General features: G+C 40.5%; 1 protein-coding gene across 4 annotated transcripts in view; it reads right to left on the bottom strand.

Annotated features, from left to right (window-relative positions):
- SLC38A1 (solute carrier family 38 member 1) overlaps window positions 1-25,789 on the bottom strand; it is a 78,790-nt gene that overhangs the window by 39,377 nt on the left and 13,624 nt on the right. For 3 of the 4 annotated variants that reach the window (XR_003034730.2, XM_059886918.1, XM_002687321.6), the window contains exons 2-5: window positions 24,454-24,570; window positions 19,684-19,901; window positions 9,240-9,315; window positions 8,837-8,952 (exon numbers count right to left, since the gene is read on the bottom strand). Coding sequence is in view for 3 of the 4 variants with exons in the window: in XM_059886918.1 (XP_059742901.1) it covers window positions 8,837-8,952; window positions 9,240-9,315; window positions 19,684-19,805 (314 nt within the window). In the remaining variant the exon portion in view is untranslated. The remainder of the gene's footprint in view (window positions 1-8,836; window positions 8,953-9,239; window positions 9,316-19,683; window positions 19,902-24,453; window positions 24,571-25,789) is intronic. The other variant, XM_059886919.1, reaches the window with a different exon arrangement.

Raw genomic sequence — 25,789 nt, 5'->3', positions numbered from 1 at the left:
TCCAAAATCACTGCAGATAGTGACTGCAGCCATGAAATTAAAAGACACTTACTCCTTGGAAGGAAAGTTATGTCCAACCTAGAGAGCATATTCAAAAGCAGAGACATTACTTTGCCAACAAAGGTTCGTCTAGTCAAGGCTATGGTTTTTCCTGTGGTCATGTATAGATGTGAGAGTTGGACTGTGAAGAAGGCTGAGTGCCGAAGAATTGATGCTTTTGAACTGTGGTGTTGGAGAAGACTCTTGAGAGTCCCTTGGACTGCAAGGAGATCCAACCAGTCCATTCTGAAGGAGATCAGCCCTGGGATTTCTTTGGAAGGAATGATGCTCAGGCTGAAACTCCAGTACTTTGGCCACCTCATGCGAAGAGTTGATTCATTGGAAAAGACTCTGATGCTGGGAGGGATTGGGGGCAGGAGGAGAAGGGGACAACAGAGGATGAGATGGCTGGATGTCATCACTGACTCAATGGACGTGAGTCTGGATGAACTCCAGGAGTTGGTGATGGACAGGGAGGCCTGGCGTGCTGCGATTCATGGGGTCGCAAAGAGTCGGACACGACTGAGTGACTGAACTGAACTGAACTGAATATTCCATTTCATGGAACTATTATGGTTATTTAACCAATTCCCTAATAATGAACTTGATGTTATTTGACTTTGCTATTTCTTGGTTTTCAATTCTTAATTACAAAAAATTTAGTTAAAGTCCTGGAAGGAATTAGGTTCAAGGGCAGTGAGCAATCTTAAATAGTACATGAGGCAAAGGCAAGTACACATAAAGACAAATATGAAGCAGTTCACAAAGCCTACTGGTTTTACAATATACTTGAGGCTTGTATAGGGTGTCCCAGGTGGCTCATGTGGTAAAGAATCCACCTGCCAGTACAGAGCCACAGGAGACCCAGCTTAGGACTGGGAAAATCCCCGGGAGGAGGAAATGGTAACCCATTTCAGAATTCTTGCCTGGGAAATGCCATGGACAGAGGAGCCTAGCAGCCTACAGTCCACAGGGTCACAAAGAGTCAGATATGACTAGGTGACTGAACACATGAGGCATGTATTATACTTGCTGAGACCAGGAACTTGACCACCTCTGATACACAATTTGGTATCCTGGGTATTCCTGAACTATTTCCATTACAAAAAAGGTGGGTGATGGTTCTTGGTGGAACAGCAGTAAAGTAGTTCAAGAATACTGACTGATTTTACAAGGTATTTTGTATTACTGATTTTTTGTATTACTGATTTTTCAAGAGATAAGGGATTAACTTGCAAGTACCCATTGATAAGAATAAGATTTGTCTCAAGAAGTACATTAATAATGTAAGTTTGGCTTCTGAAGGCATCACTAAAAGGCAGTACAGTGTTTTAGGTCACTCAGGTTCTAGAGTCAAGAGATTCTGAATGCAACTCTGGCTCCCCTACTTTCTAAGGTGTTATTAAACATCAGTTACTTCATCATTAAAATGGGGGTAATATTTACTTCATAGTGTTGCTGTGGGGATTAGATGAGATAATATGGTATATATAGTTACCGTTCAACAAATGTTACCTACTATTTAGTAGCTACCTAGTTAATACTTTAGCAAATGCTTAGTACATAGTGTTACTATGTACCAGCCACTCCTGGTTATCTCTCCATCTCCCTCTCTCTCTCTTTCCTGCTCGTCTATACGCACACTCATTAGTTTCTTAAAGGAGCCTGATGGGGTCATTACTAATTAATACATGTTTTATTGCATGTCACTTTTCAAAGTGTGCTTTTAGACATTATCCTTTTTATTCTCATCACCACTACCTAAGTGAGACAGAAAATGGAAAACACCAAAAATAGGCAGGAGTAATAATCAACCAAAATAAAATTTAAATTATTACTCCACACAGATTATAATGTTATTTCACAACGATCATTTTGAACAGATAGTTTACAAACTCAGTGTTTACAATAAACTGTGATATCTCTTTGAGCTCCTAGGAATATCATGAATTACATTCTTCTTTTTCATGGTTTTAAACTTAAAGGTTACATGATTAAAATAATAATACATGCTAAGAAGTTAAGGAAAAATATAAAGCATTTATTACTTTATCAGCTTCTATATAGTGTAATTAACTTCTCATTAACCTGGCACAGTGAGATGACATGTTCTTCAGAGATTAATTTTCTATAAAATGTAGGCCTTTAATAGAAATCTTCAGAAAATGCAACTTTCCTGTTTTGGGAAATGGTAATGAGAAACGCTGGGCTGGAAGAAGCACAAGCTGGAATCAAGATTGCTGGGAGAAATCTCAGTAACCTCAGATATGCAGATGACACCAGCCTTATGGCAGAAAGTGAAGAGGAACTAAAAAGCCTCTTGATGAAAGTGAAGGAGGAGAGTGAAAAAGTTGGCTTAAAGCTCAACATTCAGAAAACTAAGATCATGGCACCTGGTCCCATCATTTCCTGGGAAATAGATGGGCAAACAGTGGAACAGTGTCAGACTTCATTTTTTGGGGCTCCAAAATCACTGCAGAGGGTGATTGCAGCCATGAAATTAAAAGGTGCTTACTCCTTGGAAGGAAAGTTATGACCAACCTAGATAGCACATTGAAAAGCAGAGACACTACTTTGCCAACAAAGATCCGTCTAGTCAAGGCTATGGTTTTTCCTGTGGTCATGTATGGATGTGAGAGTTGGACTGTGAAGAAAGCTGAGCACTGAAGAATTGATGCTTTTGAACTGTGGTGTTGGAGAAGACTCTTGAGAGTCCCTTGGACTGCAAGGAGATCCAACCAGTCCATTCTGAAGGAGATCAGCCCTTGGATTTCTTTGGAAGGAATGATGCTAAAGCTGAAACTCCAGTACTTTGGCCACCTCATTGGAAGAGTTGACTCATTGGAAAAGACTCTGATGGTGGGAGAGGTTGGGGGCAGGAGGAAATGACAGAGGATGAGATGGCTGGATGGCATCACCGACTAGATGGATGTGAGTTTGAGTAAACTCGAGGAGTTGGGGATGGGCAGGGAGGCCTGGTGTGTTGCAATTCATGGGGTCGCAAAGAGTTGGACACAACTGAGCGACTGAACTGAACTGAATGTGAAATAACAAACAAAACAAAAGCCATCATTCTTCCATGCTAATATTTACTTTTAATTCCTAGTTTTGCTATAATGAATTTATGGGGAAGCTGTGCAAAGAGATTAGCAAGAGAGGAGGAGGATACAGTGCAGAGAGATTTCTTCAGCATCCATTGCCTTTCCCTTGGACCCCACTCTTAGGAAAACTCGATTAGATAGGAGCATCTCACCCTTACTTTGATGGGCTTCCCTGGTGGCTCAGATGGTAAAGATTCTGCCTGCAATGTGGGAGTTCTGGGTTCAGTCCCTGAGTAGGGAAGATTCCCTGGAGAAGGGAATGGCCATGACTCCAGTATTCTTGCCAGGAGAATTCCACAGACAGAGGCTACAGTCCACGGAGTTGCAAAAAGTTGGATACGACTGAGCAACTAACACTTTGACGCTGTGCCTCAGCACATCCCCAAATTGCTGCTTCAAGGAACAGCCCCATTATTTATTTTTTTTTTTTAACAAAGAACATATACATTCAGAACAACTGTAAGCTGAGAGTCCCCATGACCGTATTTCCTGTTTCTTAAGATGCCAATATAAGGCCTCAGAAAGGCTCCGGATAACACAAATCCTCACAGTATTCTTATAATAGGGCAGAATTCACTGAATCAGATGTGCTTTAAACATGAATGATAGCCATTATAGTCAGGTCCCCCAAATAAGCCCCAGTCTCATCCAAGAAAAAGCAATCACCCCAGCAAGTTTCCAGATGACCCCAGTGAAGAGTCCGGCACCCAGCCTCAGTGAGACACAGAGGAGCCTTCCCAGCTGCTTTTCTAAAGAAGCCTGGGCAGGCTTGGACTCCTTCTCGGTGTTGGCCAATAAGAGTCTGGAACAGGGCCCTGTACCACATGAATTATCTTCATCCTGCCAACTGCTTCTTGGCTTTGAGCAGCTGTGGGAGCAGCTGGTTTTACAACACAGAGTGAACCCTTGTTCTGAGGTAGGAGAGTTCTGCCTTCTGTGAAAAACTTGTAAGTTTGGGTCCCTATACAACTACCTTCAAGGGCTTTACCCTGAAGATTTGGTGTGTGGTGCTGGCTATTCATGGATCTTGCAAAGAACCAACCAACCTATGATGGTTTTATCCAGAGGAGATCTTCCTACAACTATAAAAGTCACCGTTATCTAAGTCTTCGCCTCAATAAGAAACTGAAGAGTCATAAGACAAGACTTCTCCCTGAACCAGTGTAACTAAAAATCAACCACGTTTCAGGAATGGTTGATGGAACGCTGGAATTTACTAAGGCTTCCCCTGCTTCAATAAACCTGTAAAGGGATTTTTTTTAAAGGCACAAAACTGCTAGGATAGTAAGAATAGGAGAGAAGAGACAATTACAAAGTTTCAGAAGCTGGAAAGCAGACAGATCTGAAAGTTAAATTTGCAGTGGAGAAAGCCAAGCCAGTTTACACCAGAGAATTCCCAAAAGGCCCTGGGGGCATTACTGGAAGTGGGCAACAATGAACACGATGAGCTTCAATAAAGAGGATCTGTCAAACTTCAAGAAATAGCCAAATTCCTCAGACCAGGTATCTACTCTGTAAATTGAGCTGACTGCTCCTCTCCCATATAGGCAAAAGATACATAAATATGTTCTCTGAAGAGTATAAACTGTAAGTCTCCAAGTGAGAGACCCAGCACAACTTGTGGGGGAGGGGTACTGCAATGAAAACCAGGATTGGGTGCACATGCACAGAGATATTCCCCCAAGCCATTTCCGTCTACTTGGTCCCAAGAAAGACGGCAGCAATGTCCAGGCCTTACAGGAAGATCTCTGGGTGATGTGAACAGCCAAGGAGAAACTGACATGGCTGGTTCCCCAAGAAAAGGGCTACTGACAGCATCTTAAGTTAAGCTATTTCCAACAAGCCCCACTCATGTATACCAGATTTCAATTAGCCTCGTTCTCCCCCCATCCCCTGGCAATTCTTGAATACAGCAGACAGAGAGGGACAACCTGACATCTAAGGAAAGGTTCTAAAATGAAAGCGTCCAAAACAGAAAAGTCAACTTGCATCACAAGAGTACAATCATCAGCAGAACTCAGATTATAGAAACTCTATAGGACAAATGGCCTAGTTTCTTGAACAAATAAATTGCACAGAAGAGAACAGAAGAGAATAGGGGGCCTACAGACTCAGAGACTTAAACCACATACCAAACACTCATACTGTATGGACCTTATTTGAGTATTGATGTGAACAATCCAATTGTTTTTTTAAAATGAGATAATCAGAGCAATTTAAATATAGTTTCGATATTTGATGATATTAAGGAACTATGGTGAATTTTGGGGGTATGACATATTATGGTTATGTTTTACAGCCCTTATATATTAGTGAAATACACTGAAATATTTTTGAATGAAATGATGGCTTGGATTTGCTTCAAGACAACCTGGGAAAGGGGCTGACTAAACAAGCAAGGTCATGAGATAAAGGGAAGAAGGGAAGCTTTTAGATTCTCTAAACGAAGATCATGGCATCCGGTCCCATCACTTCATGGGAAATAGATGGGGAAACAGTGGAAACAGTGTCAGACTTTATTTTTTTGGGCTCCAAAATCACTGCCGATGGTGACTGCAGCCATGAAATTAAAAGACGCTTCCTCCTTGGAAGGAAAGTTATGACCAACCTAGATAGCATATTAAAAAGCAGAGACATTACTTTGCCAACAAAGATCCGTCTAGTCAAGGCTATGGTTTTTCCTATGGTCATGTATGGATGTGAGAGTTGGACTGTGAAGAAGGCTGAGTGCCGAAGAATTGATGCTTTTGAACTGTGGTGTTGGAGAAGACTCTTGAGAGTCCTTTGGACTGGAAGGAGATCCAACCAGTCCATTCTGAAGGAGATCAGCCCTGGGTGTTCTTTGGAAGGAATGATACTAAAGCTGAAACTCCAGTAGTTTGGCCACCTCATTGGAAGAGTTGACTCATTGGAAAAGACTCTGATGCTGGGAGGGATTGGGGGCAGGAGGAGAAGGGGACGACAGAGGATGAGATGGCTGGATGGCATCACTGACTCGATGTACGTGAGTCTGAGTGAACTCCGGGAGTTGGTGATGGACAGGGAGGCCTGGCGTGCTGCGATTCATGGGGTTACAAAGAGTCGGACATGACTGAGCGACTAAACTGAACTGAATTTGGTGTTTGAAATTTTCCATAACTGAGAAAAATGATCACTAGAATCCTCAGGGAAAACAATGAAATCATAAAACAGAAATAAAATAATATAAAAAAAGGAACATTCAAAGAATGTTTAAAACCTCCTGTAAATAAAAAATAAGAAAAAATAAAACATTCAGTAAAGAGTTGGAGAAAAACTTGATGGCATATCCCAGAAAGTACAGTGAAAAAGTATACAAATTAAATAAAGAAAAGAATAAAAAGTTAGAGGGCTAGTCCAGAAGGTCTAAAATCTTGGTAACAGTTTTAGAAAGAGAGAAAAAGAGAAAGAGCAGGAAGAAATTCATCAAGACAACAATGTAAGAAGATGTTCCAGAACTGAAGAGCATAAATTTCTAAAAGAAAAGCTGTACCAGTTGCCTGAGACAATGGATGAAAAGAGATACATAGCAAGATACATCATTGTGAAACTTCAGAACATTGGGAACCAAGAGATTTGGCAAGTTTCCAGGAAAGACAAAGTAAAAACAAAAACCCTGGCTATATATAAAAGATCCGGAATCAGAAGCATTTTGACTTCATAACAGAAAAAAAACTAGGAAGGAATGAAGCAATGCCTTCCAAGTTATGAAGGAAAATGACTGCCAATAGAGAGTTTATATCTAGCCAAACTACCAATCAACGATGAAGGCAGAATAAAAATATTTTTCAGATATGAAGGGCTCAGAAATTTTATTTTTATTTACCCTTTCTCAGCAGCAAAAAGGAAGTAAATCCAGAAACAGCAAGAAATGAAAATGCAGGGAACAAAGGATCTAGCAGAGAAGAAAGGAGGAGGGAATTACCAGGATGGTGGCAAAGAGAGATTGCAGAGTAAAGGTCTACTCTCCAAGCACCAGTTGCATTATCTCTGAAACTGGGAACGGACAGTAGTACCTGCCTCATAGACTCGTCAGGACTCAGCTTAAAACACTCTGAGTAGTTCCTGGCATAGAGTATAAGCCACAAGAGTTTTCTCATTATCCTCCTTAAAGAATTGACACTTTGTATATTACAATAGCTAAAAAGAAAGAAATCAATGTGAAACACTTACATCTGAACCAAACTTACTTCCAGCTTTGGAATAACTGAAAGTTGTCACAGAACTATAGGGTTCTGGAGGTAAATGGGGTTGTGAGATTTTTTTTCTAGTGCAATTTTCTTGCTTCAAAGCACAGGGAATTCCAGCTCACAGTAGCTAAGTTACTTGCTGGACTACATAACCATTTAGAAGGAGAGACTAGCAGTCAGGTGTTTCATGTCAACGCACTGAAAATCACAAGTAACAGCTACTCAAACTCCATCTATGGCATCCTCACAGGGTCAGAGTTTCACATATACAAAAAAAAATCACCATAGAAATATTTTGTTCAACTTCTGTCATTTTAAAACCTAGCACTTGGCTCAGGATATACATACACAGAAAGACCACCCAGAAAGATTCGATCCGGGCAATAAAGAGAAGAGGGTTTCCTGAATTAGGCTGACAAAAGGAAGGCAACATATTAGATTCACTGTCCTACACAGAGTTTCTCTGATTCTAGGAAGGACACCTCTAATGGGTTTACACACAAAAGTAAGAATATTAATCCCTACAGCACAGCCTGGATGGAAATTTCTGATGCCTGAGTAGTGTGGGATGGGTAGCAATGTACTTCTGTCAGTTTTCTAAGTCTTTCTAAAGAAATAAACACAATTTGCAGGGTTAGTAGTCTTTTCAGAACTGCTTCCAAAGAAATTATGGATACAACAATGAGGACTACTGGGCAAACCCAGTGAAGAGTGGGAGTGTCGTCAGGGGCAAAAAGGCAAGATCCCAGGAGAAGGGCATTTTGTACCAGCCTCATCAGGCAAAGCACCACTGATACTCCTTTGAGGTGTGAGAGGGGAATCAGACTGGGTAGGAATTTTCCTCGTATGAACGATGACTGCAATGATCTGCCATCTCATTCCAACTGAAATTAAGCCCCCTGTACATTTGCAGAAAGTCTTCTTCAACAGTTTGAGATGAACTTATTGTGAAAGAAAACTGCCCATTTTCTTTTCACTGAATCTCAGGGAGAAAGTACACCCTATTTTCTCATCTTTAAAACACTGAAAACTTCTTTGCTTCTTGAACGTTTCTTACAAACAAATTTGCAGTTACCTTTGGATATAGTTTATATCCCACAGCAATTCAAATACCAAAGTGGTGACTGGATGGATTAAACACCTCTTAATATTTTCACCATTTAGCTGAGATTTAAAGTGACAAGTCAAGAGTCCAAAAATACAAGTGCTATTTTCAAATCTTTTATCCTTTTCACAAGTACTTATTTTGGTATTTTTGATTAATAAAATGATTTTCTATTTTTTTAGCTGTACAAACATTAGGTGCTCCTTGGAAAAAAAGCATTCAAACAAACAATACAAAAGTATGCACTATAAAATAGTCACACTAGTAAAACATAAAAAGAAGTAAGAACCATTTAAAAGTATTTCCAGTGTCTTCTGGGTATGAACAGAAACATACAGAAAATACAGTTTTTAAATGGAAAGTATGGCTGTGTCAACACTCACAGAAAAAGTAGGATTCCAGTGTTTGCCAGGGCGAAGGCGAGTCCTAAAATCCCACTGCCCATAATGGCGTTGCTTAGGTTAAAAACAGACATCCCCAAGGAGGTTGTTCCTGGAATCTGAACAGAGACACAGTCACACTAAACAAAACAGTCCTCCATAAAGATCATCACTCCAAAGCCTTTAAAGCACTATCAGGAACCAACAGGGAAATGAAACTCAATGAATTCTTTCTTCGTGGTCTACTTATTTTTTCAAAGCGGTTTCAGGAGACAATACACAGACTCCAAGGAAAGTCTTGGTGAGTAAACAGCTCTGCTTTTGGTACCATGCTGGATGAATTAAAACATCTGTTGCAATTATTGTAATTTAAAAAGGAAGCAAACTTTATTAAAATGACACTTACATAGTCATCACATTTCTTTTTTTCCAAGTGGCTGTTGGTGAGACTTCTTCTACTTTCACGATCAGAAATAAACTTGCTGTAAAGAGAGGCATAATGATTTAATCTCATTATAATGACTTGGAGCTTAACATCATGACTGAATGATTTATTATTTACCAAAACATCATGCATGAAAAGTTATCAATCAGTTAGCTAAGAGTTTATAGTCCTACCCAGCTGCTCTCACTGACTTATTTTTGTTTTTTTTCAGTCACGACTGTTCTTGTTGTTCAGTCACTAAGTTGTGTCCATTCTTTGTGACCCCATGGACTGCAGCACACTAGGCTTCCCTGTTCTTCACTATCTCCTGGAGTTTGCTCAAACTCATACCCATTGAGTTGTTGATGCCATCTAACCATTTCATCCTCTGTTGTTCCCTTCTCCTCCTGCCCTCAATCTTTCCCAGCATCAGAGTCTTTTCCAATAAGTCAGCTCTTCATATAAGGTGGCCAAAGTACTGGAGCTTCAGCTTCAGCATCAGTCCTTCCAATGAATATTCAGGCTTGATTTCCTTTAGGATTGACTGGCTTGATCTCTTTGCTGCCCGAGGGACACTCAAGAGTCTTTTCCAGCACCACAATTCAAAAGCATCAATTCTTCAGTGCTCAGCCTTCTTTATGGTCCAACTTTCACATCCGTATATGACTACTGGAAAAACCATAGCTTTGACATTATGGTCTTTGTCAGTAAAGTGATGTCTCTGCTTTTTAATACGCTGTCTAGATTTGTCATAGCTTTTCTTCCAAGGAGCAAGCATCTTTTAATTTCATGGCTGCTTTTAATTTTTGTCAGGATTAGTTGCTCATATTCTTGTTTTACCTAATAAACTAAAAGTGCTCCAAGGGCAGACACTTTGCCTCATTCCTTTTTACATCCCTCACTCTCAGTTCAGTTCAGTTGTTCAGTCATGTCCGACTCTTTGCGACCCCATGAATCGCAGCACACCAGGCCTCCTGTCCATCACCAACTCCCGGAGTTCACTCAAACGCATATCCATCAAGTTGGTGATGCCATCCACCCATCTCATCCTCTGTCGTCCCCTTCTCCTCCTGTCCCCAATCCCTCCCAGCATCAGGGTCTTTTCCAATGAGTCAACTCTTCGCATGAGGTGGCCAAAGTACTGGAGTTTCAGCTTCAGCATCAGTCCTTCCAATGAACACCCAGGACTGATCTCCTTCAGAATGGACTGGTTGGATCTCCTTGCAGTCCAAGGGACTCTCAAGAGTCTTCTCCAACACCACAGTTTAAAACCATTGATTCTTCAGCGCTCAGCCTTCTTCACAGTCCAACTCTCACATCCATACATGACCACTGGAAAAACCACAGCCTTGACTAGACGGACCTTTGTTGGCAAAGTAATAGCTCTGCTTTTGAATATGCTATCTAGGTTGGTCATAATTTTCCTTCCAAGGAGGAAGCGTCTTTTAATTTCATGGCTGCAGTCACCATCTGCAGTGATTTTGGAGCCCCAAAAAATAAAGTCTGACACTGTTTCCACTGTTTCCCCATCTATTTCCCATGAAGTGATGGGACCAGATGCCATGATCTTAGTTTTCTGAATGTTGAGCTTTAAGTCAACTTTTTCACTCTCCTCTTTCACTTTCATCAAGAGGCTCTTTTGTTCTTCTTCACTTTCTGCCATAAGGGTGGTGTCATTTGCATATCTGAGGTTATTGATATTTCTCCCAGCAATCTTGATTCCAGCTTGTGCTTCTTCCAGTCCAGCATTTCTCATGATGTACTCTGCATATAAGTTAAATAAGCAAGGTGACAATATACAGCCTTGACGTACTCCTTTTCCTATTTGGAACCAGTCTATTGTTCCATGTCCAGTTTTAACTGTTGCTTCCTCACCTGCATATAGGTTTCTCAAAAGGCAGGTCAGGTGGTCTGGTATTCCCATCTCTTTCAGAATTTTCCACAGTTTATTGTGATCCACACAGTCAAAGGCTTTGGCATAGTCAATAAAGCAGAAATAGATGTTTTTCTGGAACTCTCTTGCTTTTTCGATGACCCATTGGATGTTGGCATTTTGATCTCTGGTTCCTCTGCCTTTTCTAAAACCAGCTTGAACATCTGGAAGTTCAAGGGTCATGTATTGCTACTTAGTACCAAACAATGCTCATCTTGAGAGGAAACAAAAGACAACTCTATGTCAAAAAGAGCTATAGATTTTGAGTAATTTTAATACCAATGAATTAAAACACTATATGCAATGCAAGTTAACTTTTATATGGATTTTTCTCTAATGGAACATTAGATAAGGTCAAAAATACTATAAGGCTGGCATTTAAAAAGAATACTGGAGACAGGACTCTTTACAAGCTCACATTCTTGGAGTACAAAGTTATTACACAGGTTTACCCTCCTCTCACCCCTGCAAAAATGGAAAATAACTCTCTCCCCATGAAATATTACTTTAGCACCCGCTTATATATGGGCAACGTGGGAGGCATGGAAGTGTGTCATAAGTGATGTAGACACTAGCCCATAGGAGTTCAGATGAGGAAATTATGGTAGAGGAGGAGGGGCATATGGTCCATGGTCAGGGGCAGAGCTAGGGCTTAAAGGGATTCAGAACTTGGGCTCAATTCTTACTTATTCTGAGGGCATGAGTATGCGACCCCAGTTTCCTCATCTGTGAAATGGGAATGATGCTACTGCATTATCTCACAGTGTTACTGGGACAGTTAAATAAGAGCACATGTAAAATACCAATACAGCTCCAGGCACAAAATGAAAGGAACACTTTCTGAATCTGGGGAAGATTCAGACAGGCTGAGTAGAGTCAAGTATATACAAAACATACAGAAGGAGGCAATCAGAATGCTCTAAGAACCAGTAAATATATTATTGGGATTAACATTAGAACTTTATGGCCTAAATTTCTAATTTAAAAAATTTCCCATTAAAAAAAGAAGTTCTATTGACAAGGAAAAGTCCATCCATAAGTAAACTGCTACATGTAATAGTAAAATAGGAATTCTTTTTGGCTTTTCTGGAAATTTAATTATCTGGTTTTAGTAAGAACTAATTCATAAATTTTTCCCTAATAAATATAAAGACACTTGAACTAGACTATTTTAAAGAAGCACGTATTTTTGAACTATACATTTTCAGATGCTTTTCTGAACAAAGCTGTATTTCACAATAAACCATTTTTTAATGAAAGATACACATCATCAATGTTGGTTTTATTTATCTACCTCTTTCATCTTGAATCCATATTCTTCAGGTTTGCTTTTTTTCACCTGGATAAACCAAAGGCAGGCAACATATGAACTACGAACCTCCCCTGAGGCCACTACCTGGTGTGAGCAACACAATCTGTGGTTTATTTCCTTCAGCATCTGCATTTGCCTAGAACCTTTCCAGTGACTGTCAGAAATGAAAAGGAAGTGAAGAAAACCTTGGTCTCCTGAAACACAGGAGGTGACTTTCCAGTTGAGGAGCATTTCTTGTAGTCCTGTACGGATGTGAGACCATAAAGAAGGCTGAGTGATGAAGAATTGATGATTTCAAGTTGCGGTGCTGCAGAAGACCCTTGAGAGTCCCTTGGACAGCAAGGAGATCAAACCAGTTCATTGGAGGGACTGATGCTGAAGCTGAAGCTCCAATACTTTGGTTACCTGATGCAAAGAGCCAACCCATTGGAAAAGACCCTGATACTGGGAAAGATTGAGGCAGGAGAAGGGAGAGGCAGAGGATGAGAATGCTGGATGGCATCACTGACTCAGTGGACGTGAGTTTGAGTCAACTCTGACAGTAAAGGACAGGGAAGCCTAGCGTGCTGCAGTCCATGGGTCACAAAGAGTTGGAAACAACTTAACGACAACATAGCGACTGAACGACAACAAACCAAAACACCAGAATAGGAACATCAGACCATGCAAAACGGAGATGAAATAAGGAAGCCAGAAAAGGAAAAACCATTATTGGGTGGGATTAGCCAGAGGAATCTTAAAGGCTGAGGTCTGGGAAATAGCATGGCAGGGTCTTAGCAAGAGAATGACATAATGAAAGCCACTTCTCTGGAGACCCATCTGACAGTACTCTAACCCTGGCCCTTCTTTTACCCTTAACATTTTAAATCTTTCCACAGAACTGAGGTTTACAGATCTGGCTGGAGAGGGACAAGGGAGCGCAACCTTCCTTTTCATCCTGGCAGCCCAAGGAAACGGGGGTGCTGGACTTGCCAAAATGAAATGGACTCATACTGAGTGCTTCTGTTAAATAAAAGACTGCATGGAATTAGATTAATTTTAACAACCAACTTAAGTGAGCCAAATCATTATCCAGAAAGTCCCATTTGCCTTTCTTGTGGAGGGACTTGCTTTCCAAAGAGAATTTTCATTATTTTTAAATAAAGGGGAAAATCCCCAACATTTTCAAATCAACTAAACCAAACACCATAAGTCTCCTGTTATGGCAATTCTAAGCTCCTGGCCTGCCAGTGCACCCCAGACTTGGGGAAGAAAGCTGACAGAGAAAAATGGATCAAGGCACCAGGATGCAGGGGCATTCCGCAGGATCAGAGGCTGCAATGGGAGGGGAGGAAGACGAGGCCCCTGCATGCCTGCTGGCTCCCTGCTGCAACACTTCCACAGGAGGAAAATAATGCAAGGGACTTGCAGAGCTGCTGTGATGAGTAACCATAAAAAGCTTATTAAAACACATTGTGCCTCAAGTGCCTCCCGATTCTGCCTCTTTCCGTCTACTTTATGCAGCCAAGCTTAATAGGTTTTCCCAAAAATCTTTACTAGCGCTCCTAATGAAAAAGTTTTCAGTACAAATTGCTTGGCCTGCAAATTCCAGGTACCGCTGAATTTGATTTGGCCTCGTTCAACCTTAGCTCCCCCTGCTCTTCCGAATGGTCTTCCCAAGAGGCGGTGAGGACGGAGATAAGACCAGGGCATTCGGAGAACAGGGACTGAAAAACAGTGCTACTAGGAATGCACTCTCCCCTCAAGAGACCCTCCATCCTCCTCTAAGCCAGTGCTTTCCTGCCTGGTGCACGACCCTCATCTTCTGTGTGTGTGCTGGATACTCTAGATTGAACAGACTCTTCTGACTCTGACCTATTTACGATTTTTCTGTGGCTCCAACTGTGGCACTAAGCACTAATCTTGCATTCAGAGTGGTGGCGTCATGTTCTCACTCCTTCTATGTACCTGCCCTTCTCATCAGCAACTCAGAGGAACCCTTCATAAACCTAAGGCTCCTCTTCCATTGAGGAACTAGACTGGCTTAGGCTACAGGGAAATCTTGCTCGGTAAGAATGAAGTACTCAAAGAAAGCCTCTGTGTTTTCTTTATGGTGTTTCCACATTTTCTTCTCTTTTATTTTTCAATCTTTGCTTTATATTGCTGCAAACTTAAACACACACACGCATACAACAAAAACAATCTTTTTTGTGTGATGGAAAAGTCCGTTTATAGTAACTAGGTCAGCAGCTTATCACAAGTTTCTGTAATCTCACCATTTTAAAAATGCAATTGCCTGTTAAAAAAGCACTGACCTCTGGCAAAGACCTCTTTATTGACTTAAAAATGGGCTATTGGAGAAGATGTCTTTGACATGTGGTCTCAGGATGATAAGAGTATTATTAAGAAAGAGTTTTCGCTGGGTCGGTCTGTACCCATAAAGCAGAATTCGATCAACTCTTAGGTAGACAACTGTTCTGTGAACAAAACAAAACAAAAATCTACAGTGGCTGTCATGCTGACCTTCAATAGACAAAGCCTTAAAAAAGGAGGCATTATACTGAGGTATGTGAAGGAGGCAAGCAATATAGAGCAGTTATTTAAAACCAAAAATAAACCAACAACAACAATCCAATTAAGGATGGGTTGTACAATGGGAAAATAATCTTCCTATTTTAATCTCCACCAATCAGGTTACTTACTAGATTATAGTGTTTCACTGGAGGATTTATAACACAAAAGAGATGAATAGCTGAACTTAAATAACCTTTCCTAGCTCCTCCCCTGAAACACTACATTCTATATGAAGGAAAGAGAAAAGGAGCAAAAAGCATGTATGAAAGAGACTGGAAAACATGAATGAATTAAAGAAACAGTAGGTATTTAAAGAGAATACTGAGAGGTGAACAAAGCCTTATTTGGTGGATAAACTCTACTGAAAATAGGAGAAAACAGACTTCTGTTGGAGCAGGAGCGATTAAAGCGAGGGAAGAATTTTCCAACATGAAAACTGAATGTAAGAAAAAGTTATGGCCTCTTCTTCCCAAAGGTACAGAAAAGACATTAGAAGAAAAGAAGTGATGACTTTTCAAGAGTCCTCCCAATGATACAAACGTAGTTCATCAACGCTGAAAGATAGGGGACCGAGAGGAAAAAGACTGACTCGAGTGTGTAGTGACGAGTTTCTCATTAAGGAAAATCTTAAGGAGACTCTCAGATTTTGTTACAAGCTTCCTGGGTCATAACAACAATAACTATACATGGAGATGAGAACAGTATATAAATATGAAAATATGTGAATATTTGCCTGGACACAGTTAGTATCATCTATGAATATTTCCACAACTTTAGGATAACAATAACCAACAATCACCCCAAACCTAAAACAGTTTTGTTAGTCCTTGGGTGGAGAAGAAAGATGTGCTTGCCAAAGAAAGAGGTCTGTACTTTTGTTAGAGACTTTCCCATATCTTGCCAGACCCTGTGCCAAGTACTTTATATGAGTTTTCTCATCTCTTTTCACAATAATTAGCTCCATTTTAGGGAAATTAAGTAATTTGACTAAAGTTAGATTACTAATAACTAACCTATTGAGCCAGGATTTGAACTGAAGCTGGCTGATAGTACAGCTTGAGTCCTTAACCTACAAACAGCATTGTGTTTAATACTCCCCAGCAATCCCAGGAGGTCAGGTATTATTTTCATGCTTGTGTTATAGAGATGGGACTAAGGCTCAAAGCACAAGATCACACAAGACCTGTGGATAGAGCCAGCGTTCAATACAAGTTGAAATTCAAACCATGTATGTAAGAGCTCTCTCTGTCTCTGTCACTTTCATTTAACAAATGCTTTGAGATGTTTGCCCTGTACCGGGCACCATTATAGTATGATAACAAGGTATAAGAGATATAAAGACGGTTAGGATGGTTCCTCCTCTCCAGAAGATCACATCTAGAGGAGTGTCTAGAGCTCCTTACCCAAAATGAGGTCCAGCATCACCTGGGAGCTTGCAGGAAGTCAGAATTTCAAGCCCAGTTCCAGAGCTACTGAGTCAGAATCTGCATGTTAACAAGTTCTCCAGGTGTTTCAAATGCACATTAAAATGTCAGCAATACTGGCCCAGTGGACATTTCAAAAGGTTTTGCTGTTCCAGGGGTAGACTTCTATGACTGCAGGGCTTCTGCTGTCTGGCTCACACAGTAAAGAACTCTCCTGTAAGGCAGAGAACCCAGGTTCCATTCCTGAGTAGGGGAGATCCCCTGGAGAAAGGAATGGCTACCCACTCCAGTACTCTTGCCTGAAGAATTCCGTGGACAGTGGAGCCTGGAAGGCTACAGTCCATGGGATCATAAGAGAGTTGGGCACGATTTCTATGACTACCACCCAAAAAATTAGGGCATGAAATAGAACAACTGAACTGGAAGATGGGCAGGAGTCCTAATACCCAAAGGGCTCTACTCTGTTTTTTAACTAAACTTTAAAAAATGCTTCTTAAAGTATCCTAGGGGGAGAAGTTTCCAGGCAAGGCTATCAGCTGGACGCCAGGTAATCAGGGTTCAACATTTGCTTCCAACATTTTCTCTAGCTTCCTTACAAAGATGCACTGTTACCTAGAAGTTCACTGTTCTGGGAGAGGATTCTCTTAGATTCATATAATCAGGCCTACCTTCTTCCCACGAATGTGAAAAAGCTACCAGAAGAGTCAGAGGTACTCAGGTGTAGCTTTGCAGAAATCATGGGGGTGGGGGCTCTTTTCTGATTATTATTTACCTTTTGGGCTTCATGCTGTAATATGTTATTTTTAATTTTTATTGGTCTAGAGCCAGAAGTGAAGCAAGATTCATAAACCGTGTCAACCAAAGAGGGGACAAATAAATGCATCACACTGCATCTGCAACAGTGGAATAAAATTCCAAAAAATATGAGGCTGTACAGCCCATGCCTAGTAGGCAAGTGGGCTCTCTTGGCAGGCACCCAAAGGGGTGAGAAGCGGTGCCTTCTCTTATTGCAAGGGGTTATCGCCTCCAAAACAATACTTTTTCATAGTAAAACCCTTAAAGATCAAGTTCAGAGCCTGAACTGAATATTATAAAGGACTCTAGTTTTAAGGTCCTCAAGGCTTACACTGATTTGGGAATGAAGTTGTTACAAACCCAAAATTTGCACTTGTGAAACAGCTGACGGATGTCCCATCCATTGTTCAGTGGAAATCAGTAGTGACTACAGAACACCCCAGGAACCCAGAGCAGAAAACAGCACTAGTAGAGTTTAGCAGGGTTCAAACTGAGAGTAGGAACTATCCTTTTCATTCATGCTGGAGCATTTTAAACAGAGGTAGCAGAAGAGGGTAGAAAGACACAGATTTCTTACAGACCTGTATGTGCCCTTGAGCAAGTTATTTATTTCTCTGAGCTTCCACGTTCTTATTGGTATACTAAATTTTTAAATTTCCTCATTTGCAAAAGAATACATTGCATGATATTTTAAGGATTGTTATAAGGATATATGTAATATAAAATCACAACTGGCACTCAAGAAATGGCAGTTATTCTTAATAATTACACAGGAAAGGTCAAAGAAGCAAACTTGGGTCCAACAATAAGAAATATCACCACACGGTAAATGATACTTGGATGGTAGTGAGGAAGTATTTGGGTTGGAGACTTAATCTCTGAGAACATTTAAGGAAGAGAATAAGGAGGAGAGGGGGCTGAAACTTCTGAGTGTATGTAAATGAGGGCAGCCCAATCCTACCCCTGACTTTCAATTACACATTGTATCAGAATGCAGAGATTATCAGAAAGGATTGCTGCAGAGATGCCTGGTTAGCTGACAAAATGTTTTCATCCTCCTTCCTCCCAATTTCCTTTTGACCCTGCCCTCCCAAGTGCAGCATGTCTATGTTCTAATAAGTAGTCCCCACATATTTCACTTTTCTCCCAGCCTTTTAGGAGGCCTCAACTCCAAACAAACCACACACAAACTCCCAAGCTGAAAAACTTTCCGATAGGGATCTACATAAGTTGGCAGCCATGTGGATGAACCTAGAGATAATCATACTAAGTGAAGTAAGTCAGGCAGAGAAAGATAAATTCCATACGATATCGCTTATGTGAGGAATCTAAAAATATGACACAAGCGAACTTATCTATGAGATGGAAACAGACTCACAGACATAGAGAACAGACTTGTGGCTGGCAGTGGGAAGGGGGTGGGGGAGAGGAGGACTGGGAGTTTTAAGTTAGCAAGTGCAAGCTACTATACATAGCATGGATAAACAACAAGGTCCTACTGGATAGCACAGGGAATTATCAATATACTCAATATCTATATATTCAATTTATCCTATGATAAACCATACTAGAAGACAATATGAAAAAGAGTGTATATACATGCAAAACTGAATCACTCTGTCATACACCAGAAACTAACACAATATATAAATCAACTACACTTCAATAAATTAAAAAAAATAAAATCAGGTCAGATAATGCCCCGAATCATTAAAATATACATACATATATATATTTAAGTTTAGTCCTATTCTTGTAACTTAAGAAACACAGGACCCAAGGGTTGGAAGGACTTGTGGTCACAGCTGAGGCTGAGAGCTGCCAGGCCAGCATTCTTCCTATCTGCCCCCTACCTTCCCTCACTCACAGTATCTCTTCATTTCTCTCTGTTTCATATACTATTTCTCTAGTTTCTCACAGAGGCATTTAGCCCTATGTTATTATTACTCAAAATCCATGTTACAAATGATGCTTGTAATGACGTATTTGTCGTTTTAACATGTGAACGTCGGCAAGTGCGACTTTGACCATTTCTTGATTAAAATGTGGGCGAAGCCAGATGACTGTAGTACACATTCAGATATGGCGTGCAGCTAAATTCCAACAGTTGGTCTAATTCATAAGCATAAAGCTTTTGAAAAGTTAGGGCTGGTTGGGGTCCAATGTATTTATACATTTTTATTAGACTCAATTGAAAGATGCGAAAGGATGAATAAATTCCTTTCCTATTTGCTTCATCTGCTATTGCAGACTATGCCCAACAGATGTCACATATGAAATTCAAATTACATCTTCAAATGGAGCATAACTTTAGTAATGAATAATTCAAGAGAATAACTGAAAAACCAGAATAATATTTTAGAGACCTTTCTTTCATTGGAGAGAAAGTGTTAGTGGAAAAATACTCACCTATTTATCTGACCATTTTCCACTTCAGTGAAATCATTGGAATCATTGCTGATGTTATCATCTTCGGGCACTGTCATGTTCTGCAACTCAGTTAGCTCGAGTCCACTTTTGAAATGCATCATGTTTAGAAACTACCTGTCGTCAAAAAATGGGTCCAAATTCTCTTTTTCTGAGAGTATTTACAAAAGGATAGCAGCAAAAATATAAGGTTGACACCCCTAAAATACAACACAAGGAAAAATAATTAAACATACAAATACCACTGATTAAAAATAAACTATTACACACAAACAATTTACTGATAACTTTTACATTTTGTTATTCAATGTATTAAAGCAATCTTGGTACATCAAATTATAGAGACTGTACATTTTATGTCTTTCATAAATCTCCCTACACTTTTAACTATAAAAGGAGTCATGTCCCATAATCTTTATGTTCACATTTATAGAAATACCATGTCATCTTTAGTCAATAGAGATGCCCTTTTATGAAGCAGTAAGTTTAAAAGGAAAGCGATTCAGTTGTTTTAATGCGTCAGACCACAGGGCACACACATAGCTGGGTACAGATTGAACGGACACAAAAGCACCTCTGATTTAGCAATCCCCATTTAATAAAAATGCAAATCCTCAATAAATGGCATCATGCAGGATCAACCACCCAACCTGGAGGTCAAGCAGCAAAGGACAAATCTGTGTTTTGAAATTTAGCAAACAGTTTATCCATCAACTCCAAGAGATTAAATCAATCTCTTCAATGAAATCACTCCATGTCAGGGAATTAGGGAATTAAAAACTCATACTCTGGGGATTTAGGTTAATCCACCTGAAACTATATTTCCTCACAGAAATGAAAGACTTGCCGAGTTCACATTTTCCCCTACATGGATGATTGTGATTTAAATTTCAAAGGGGTCACCATTAATATATAAGAGTTTCAGGCTTCCCAGGTGGCTCAGTGGTAAAGACCTGCCAATGAAGAAGACACAGAGGATGAGAGTTCCATGCCTCAGTTGGGAAGATCCCCTGGAGGAGGAAATGGCAGCTCACTCTAGTATACTTGCCTGGGCAATTCCATGGACAGGGGAGCCTGACAGGCTATAGTCCATAGGGTTGCAAAGAGTCAGACACAAGTTAGGCTTAGCAACTGAGCACTATCACTACAGAGTTTTAGACACACAGCATCACAAATCAAAAAGCAGGTGGCCACAGAGGTGTGGTACTGTGATTTATCATAAAGTGAAAGTCACTCAATCATGTCTGACTCGATAGTCCATGGGTCACAGTCACACATGACTGAGTGACTTTCACTTTATGACTGTCACTTTCCCTTCTCCAGGGGATCTTCCCAACCCAGGGATTGAACTCAGGTCTCCCACATTGCAGGCAGATTCTTTACCAGCTGAGCCATAAGGGAAGCCCAAGAATACTAGAGTGGGTAGCCTATCCCTTCTTCAGTGGATCTTCCCAACCCAGGAATCAAACCAGGGTCTCCTTCATTGCAAATGGATTCTTTACCAACTAAGCTATCAGGGAAGCCCCGATTTGTTATAAAGAATACATACTTGGTCTTCGTTCCTACTTCTGGCTCACAGCTCACCAAACCCTTAGAGCTTATATAGTTAAGAATCTGCCTGTAATGAGGGAGACCCAGGTTCGATCCCTGGGTCGGCAAGATCTCCTGGAGAAGTGAATGGCAACTCACTCCAGTATTCTTGCCTGGAGAATTCCATGGATAGAGGAGCCTGGTGGGCTACAAACCCCATGCGGTTGCAAAGAGTTGGCCATGACTGAGCGACTTACACACACTGTAAGAGTGATAAATGTCTTTTGTTATGTTAATGACCCAACTCTGGGAAAGCACCTAAGGATGTGGGCTGGTTGCCAGTGGAGTCAAACACTTGATTAGAGGACTGGAATTTTCCGTCCTATCCATGATTTCCGGGAAGAGGAGAGAACTTCAGTCAATCACTCATGGCCAATGAGTTCATCAGTGATGCCTATATAATGAAGCCGCGAAAAAAAATTAATAAAGGAGATTCGGAGAGTATTCGTACTAGGGACCCAGAACTCCCCACATCCTGAACCCCACACTTCACAAGGACAGAAGCTCTTTTGTTGAGGACCTCGCCACTGTACTGCTACATTTGGCTGTTGGTCTGTATCTTTTTGGGCTTCCCTGGTGGCTCAGCTAGTAAAGAATCTGCCTGCATTGTGGGAGACCTGGGTTCGATCCCTGGGTTGGGAAGATCCCCTGGAGAAGGGAAACGCTACTCACTCCAGTATTCTGGCCTGGAGAATTCCATGGACTGTATAGTCCATGGGTCCCAAAGAGTCAGACACCACTGAGTGACCTTCACTTTCACTTCACTTGTATCCTTTGATATCCTTTGTAATAAATGGGTAACCAAGTGAGTAAACAGGTTTTCATGAGTTCTGTGAGCTCTTCTGGAAGATTATTGGAACCCAATGAGGAGGTCATGAAAACCTCTGATTTATGGCCAGTCAGTCAGCAGCACAGGTAACAACTCGGACTTGTGATGGCATCTGAAGTGGAGGGCAGTTTCATGGGATGAAGACCTCGACCTGTAGAATCTCATTCTAGCTACTGGTAGATAATGTCAGAATTGGGTCGACAATTGTTGGTATGGGGAAGCCTACACACATGCACACCCACGCACATGCACATGTTGGTACTGGGTCCAGGAATCCTTTCAAGAGGGAAATGCAACTTTCAAAGTCAGGCCTATAAAGGTATGGGAGCCTCACTTGGATAATCTCAGTGAGGTGATGTCTCAGGACCAAGGGAGTCCTCAGTGAGTCTCAGGACCAAGGGATGAAGCAGAATGTCACTAAGATTTTTTTTTTCACCTCCAATGGTAAACCCCCTTGGATGATGTTTTGATGTTTTGTCTGACCCTGAATTCCACAACTGTAACCTAGTTAAGAGTGAAAACTCCAATGTGCCAATGTAAACATCCTACAATACCCAGGAAGTAATATTTAAAATATGTAATATTTAAAATAGTAAAAATATGATAATATTTTCTGGACCCTCAGAAAGTACTCTGGAATGATAATTCTTCAATAATTTCTTTCTTCTTTTCCCAACAGCTAGGCCACACGTTACTCCTTTTCATTCACACATTTAGAACGAGACTTCCCTGGTTCCATGATCCTTTAAAGCTTCCACAAGATAAATACTGTCTACTTTCTCAGGTTCCAGAAGGCTCACCCTTTCTGCAGAGCAAGGCCTCTTCTAGAAACCAGGAAGCAGGGACAAGAGACCGAAGCTCCTTGAACTCCTGATCTAAAGCCAACCTGGCAGCTCCAAGCTGATTCTTCCAGCCAGGGTGGCAGTGCTGGAGCTCGGGCCATGACTAATTGCTTTTAGTACCTTCACACAGCAGCAATGTCTACAGCCTGTGTTTTCTTTGCAAAAGTTGAAGTGCATTAAAAAGGCTGAAGCCCCCATCACCTTTTGGCCCCCTCTAAAGAAAGCCACACAAGTGGACCAGACTGGGTCATTCCTAGGAGTCTTGCCACCCTGGCTTTCACCTAAATGACTCCCTCAGAGGCTACTGAAGCGATCCTGCAGAGCTTCTAGAAAGTTCACTCAGTGGATGGCATTTCCAATCTGAGCTAAGGAGTCCTTTTCTCTCCATAAACTTGTAGGAAATAGGGTACTAGACAAAAAATTTCTAAGGAGAGGAAAAGGTGACTAACAACAGATTTGAGTCTACTGTTTGTATTCAAACTTTTATATTAATATACAAGTGTGTATACAAATATATACTATGTACACACACACACACACACACACATGCAATGGACAAAAGAGGAAAAGAACAGAAAGAATAGATGAAGTTCTGGCCATTAAAATTATGTCAGTATTAGGCAAATGCCACTACTAAGTTAATCACATAGGATACATTTATTTTTGCCTTTGGCTTAAAGAGAAATTCATTTTTTCACAGTTCCAGAAGTGCAAAATCAGATGCTGGCAAGTTTTGTTTCTTCTGAGGCCTCTCTCCTTGCCTTACAGATCGCATCTTCTTGTTCTCGCCTCACATGGCTTTTTGTCAGTCTCTGTTTTGTCTAGGTTGTAATCTCCTATTTTTTTTTTAAAGAATACATTTTTATTGTTGTGAAATAGCCTATCTGAAATCTAACTTTTTCTTGAAAACAAAAACTGGAAAAATGCGGAAAAGTAACAAAATTAGTGACATTCATCACTATGAAAGTTAAGGCCATACTTAGAAAATACTACCCATTCAATTTGTCGTATATTTATTGAGTGCTAGGTGATAAAAGGACTTTAAAAGCTTTCGAAAAGGTCAAATTCAGGGATCTGAGGCAGTTTCACAGAAAAGTCACATTTGAACTGGCTATTTAAAAAGGGGGAAAAAAAAGTTCTGGTTCTAAAGCTAATACATACCCACTGCAGAATCTTTAGAACAAACATTGTACAAGAAACCCAACACCCAAAATGGGCCAGTGTTAAAGTTTAACGTGCTTCTTCTTCCCTTCTTTTCTCCTTTTTCTTTTCCTGTCTGTCTTCCTTTTTAGCTCTCTTTTATTAACTTTGGAATTTTAGTGTTTTTAGTCTATTGTTTTTCATGTAATACTACACAGTACACGTTTGAAGAACAGACATGTTTTTTAAAAAATGTGTTAGTTCCATATTAACAAATAATATAAGTGTAGAAAAATTAGAAAACACAAGCTTGCAAATGAAGGAAAAAACAAATAAGAAGAAAAAAGTCACCTGTTATCTCAGCAAGCAGAGATGATCACTGTATATGTATATTGGAGTATCAGCTTCAGGGGTTTTTCTATGCACACAGATACAGTGCCTGGCACACAGTAGACACTTGATAAGTATCTGTTAAATGAAAGGAATAAGTACAGATTTTTAAAAATATGTATACATTTACAAAAATGGAAATCATACCACAGAGTTTTTAAGACGTATTTTTTCACTTAACAAGATATAGTCTCCCATCCTGAGTTATGTCCATAACACAGTTCTACATCATTACTGAAAATGCTCCTTAACTTCTTGACTTGCCATAAATCGACATCCAGCCTGCTACTGCAGGCCAGTCGCAGTGCCCGGGGGATGGGAGACAATAGGTGGAGACAGGCCCTAAGCTGAGACTTCTCAATGAAGGGGAACATGGCCCATGACAAAGAGACAGGAAGTGCAGGTCAAGTTTAAGAAACAAAAGAATTATAGTTTCACTGAAGGACAGAAGCAATTATCAGACTGTACAGTTAATTACAAGATTGAATGAGATCATCATGTGAAGATCTTGATGTTAACCCAACAACAATGACTATCCCCCAGCGTCTATAACAGGTTACAAATGACAGTTTACTAAGCACAGAACATTTCTGATCCTTCACTACAAAATTCAGAGATATTCTTAAGAAGCAGTATTATCTTGGTATGCTTATTGGTACATTTTACTAACAGTACCCATGTAAAAAACACAAACTTCTCTAACTCTTCATGGTGATACAGATCAAAAAAGAGGTTATACAGAGAATTTAACATTGCTTACAGGCTTCCTTGGTAGCTCAGCTGGTAAAGAATCTGCCTGTGATGCAGGAAATCTTGGTTTGATTCCTGGGTCAGGAAGATCCCCTAGAAAAGGGATAGGCTACCCACTCCAGTATTCTTGGGCTTCCCTGGTGGCTTAGATGGTAAAGAATACACCTGCAATGTGGGAGACCTGGGTTTGATCCCTGGATTAGGGCATGGCAACCCACTCCAGTATTCTTGCCTGGAGAATGCCCATGGACAGAGGAGCCTAGAAGGCTGCAGTCCATGGGGTCACAAAAAGTTGGACATGAATGAGGACTAAGCACATACAGCCTACTGAAACAAGAAAGACCTTTTCATATAAAGTAACAACAATAAAACACTTGCATGATAGACACCAAACTGTACAGTAAAACAAAGATAAGTCCAGAAAGATTTCAGAGACATACATATGTACACATGGGAAGGAAAGAGGGAAGGAAGGAAGTTGGAGCCTGGAGAAATCAGGTAAGATTTTACAAATAGTTAGGATATGAACTATGCTTAAAAATAGAAT

This window comes from Bos taurus, chromosome 5, assembly GCF_002263795.3.
Source record: "Bos taurus isolate L1 Dominette 01449 registration number 42190680 breed Hereford chromosome 5, ARS-UCD2.0, whole genome shotgun sequence".
NCBI lineage: Eukaryota > Metazoa > Chordata > Mammalia > Artiodactyla > Bovidae > Bos > Bos taurus.
This window is presented reverse-complemented; position numbering and strand designations above follow the sequence as displayed.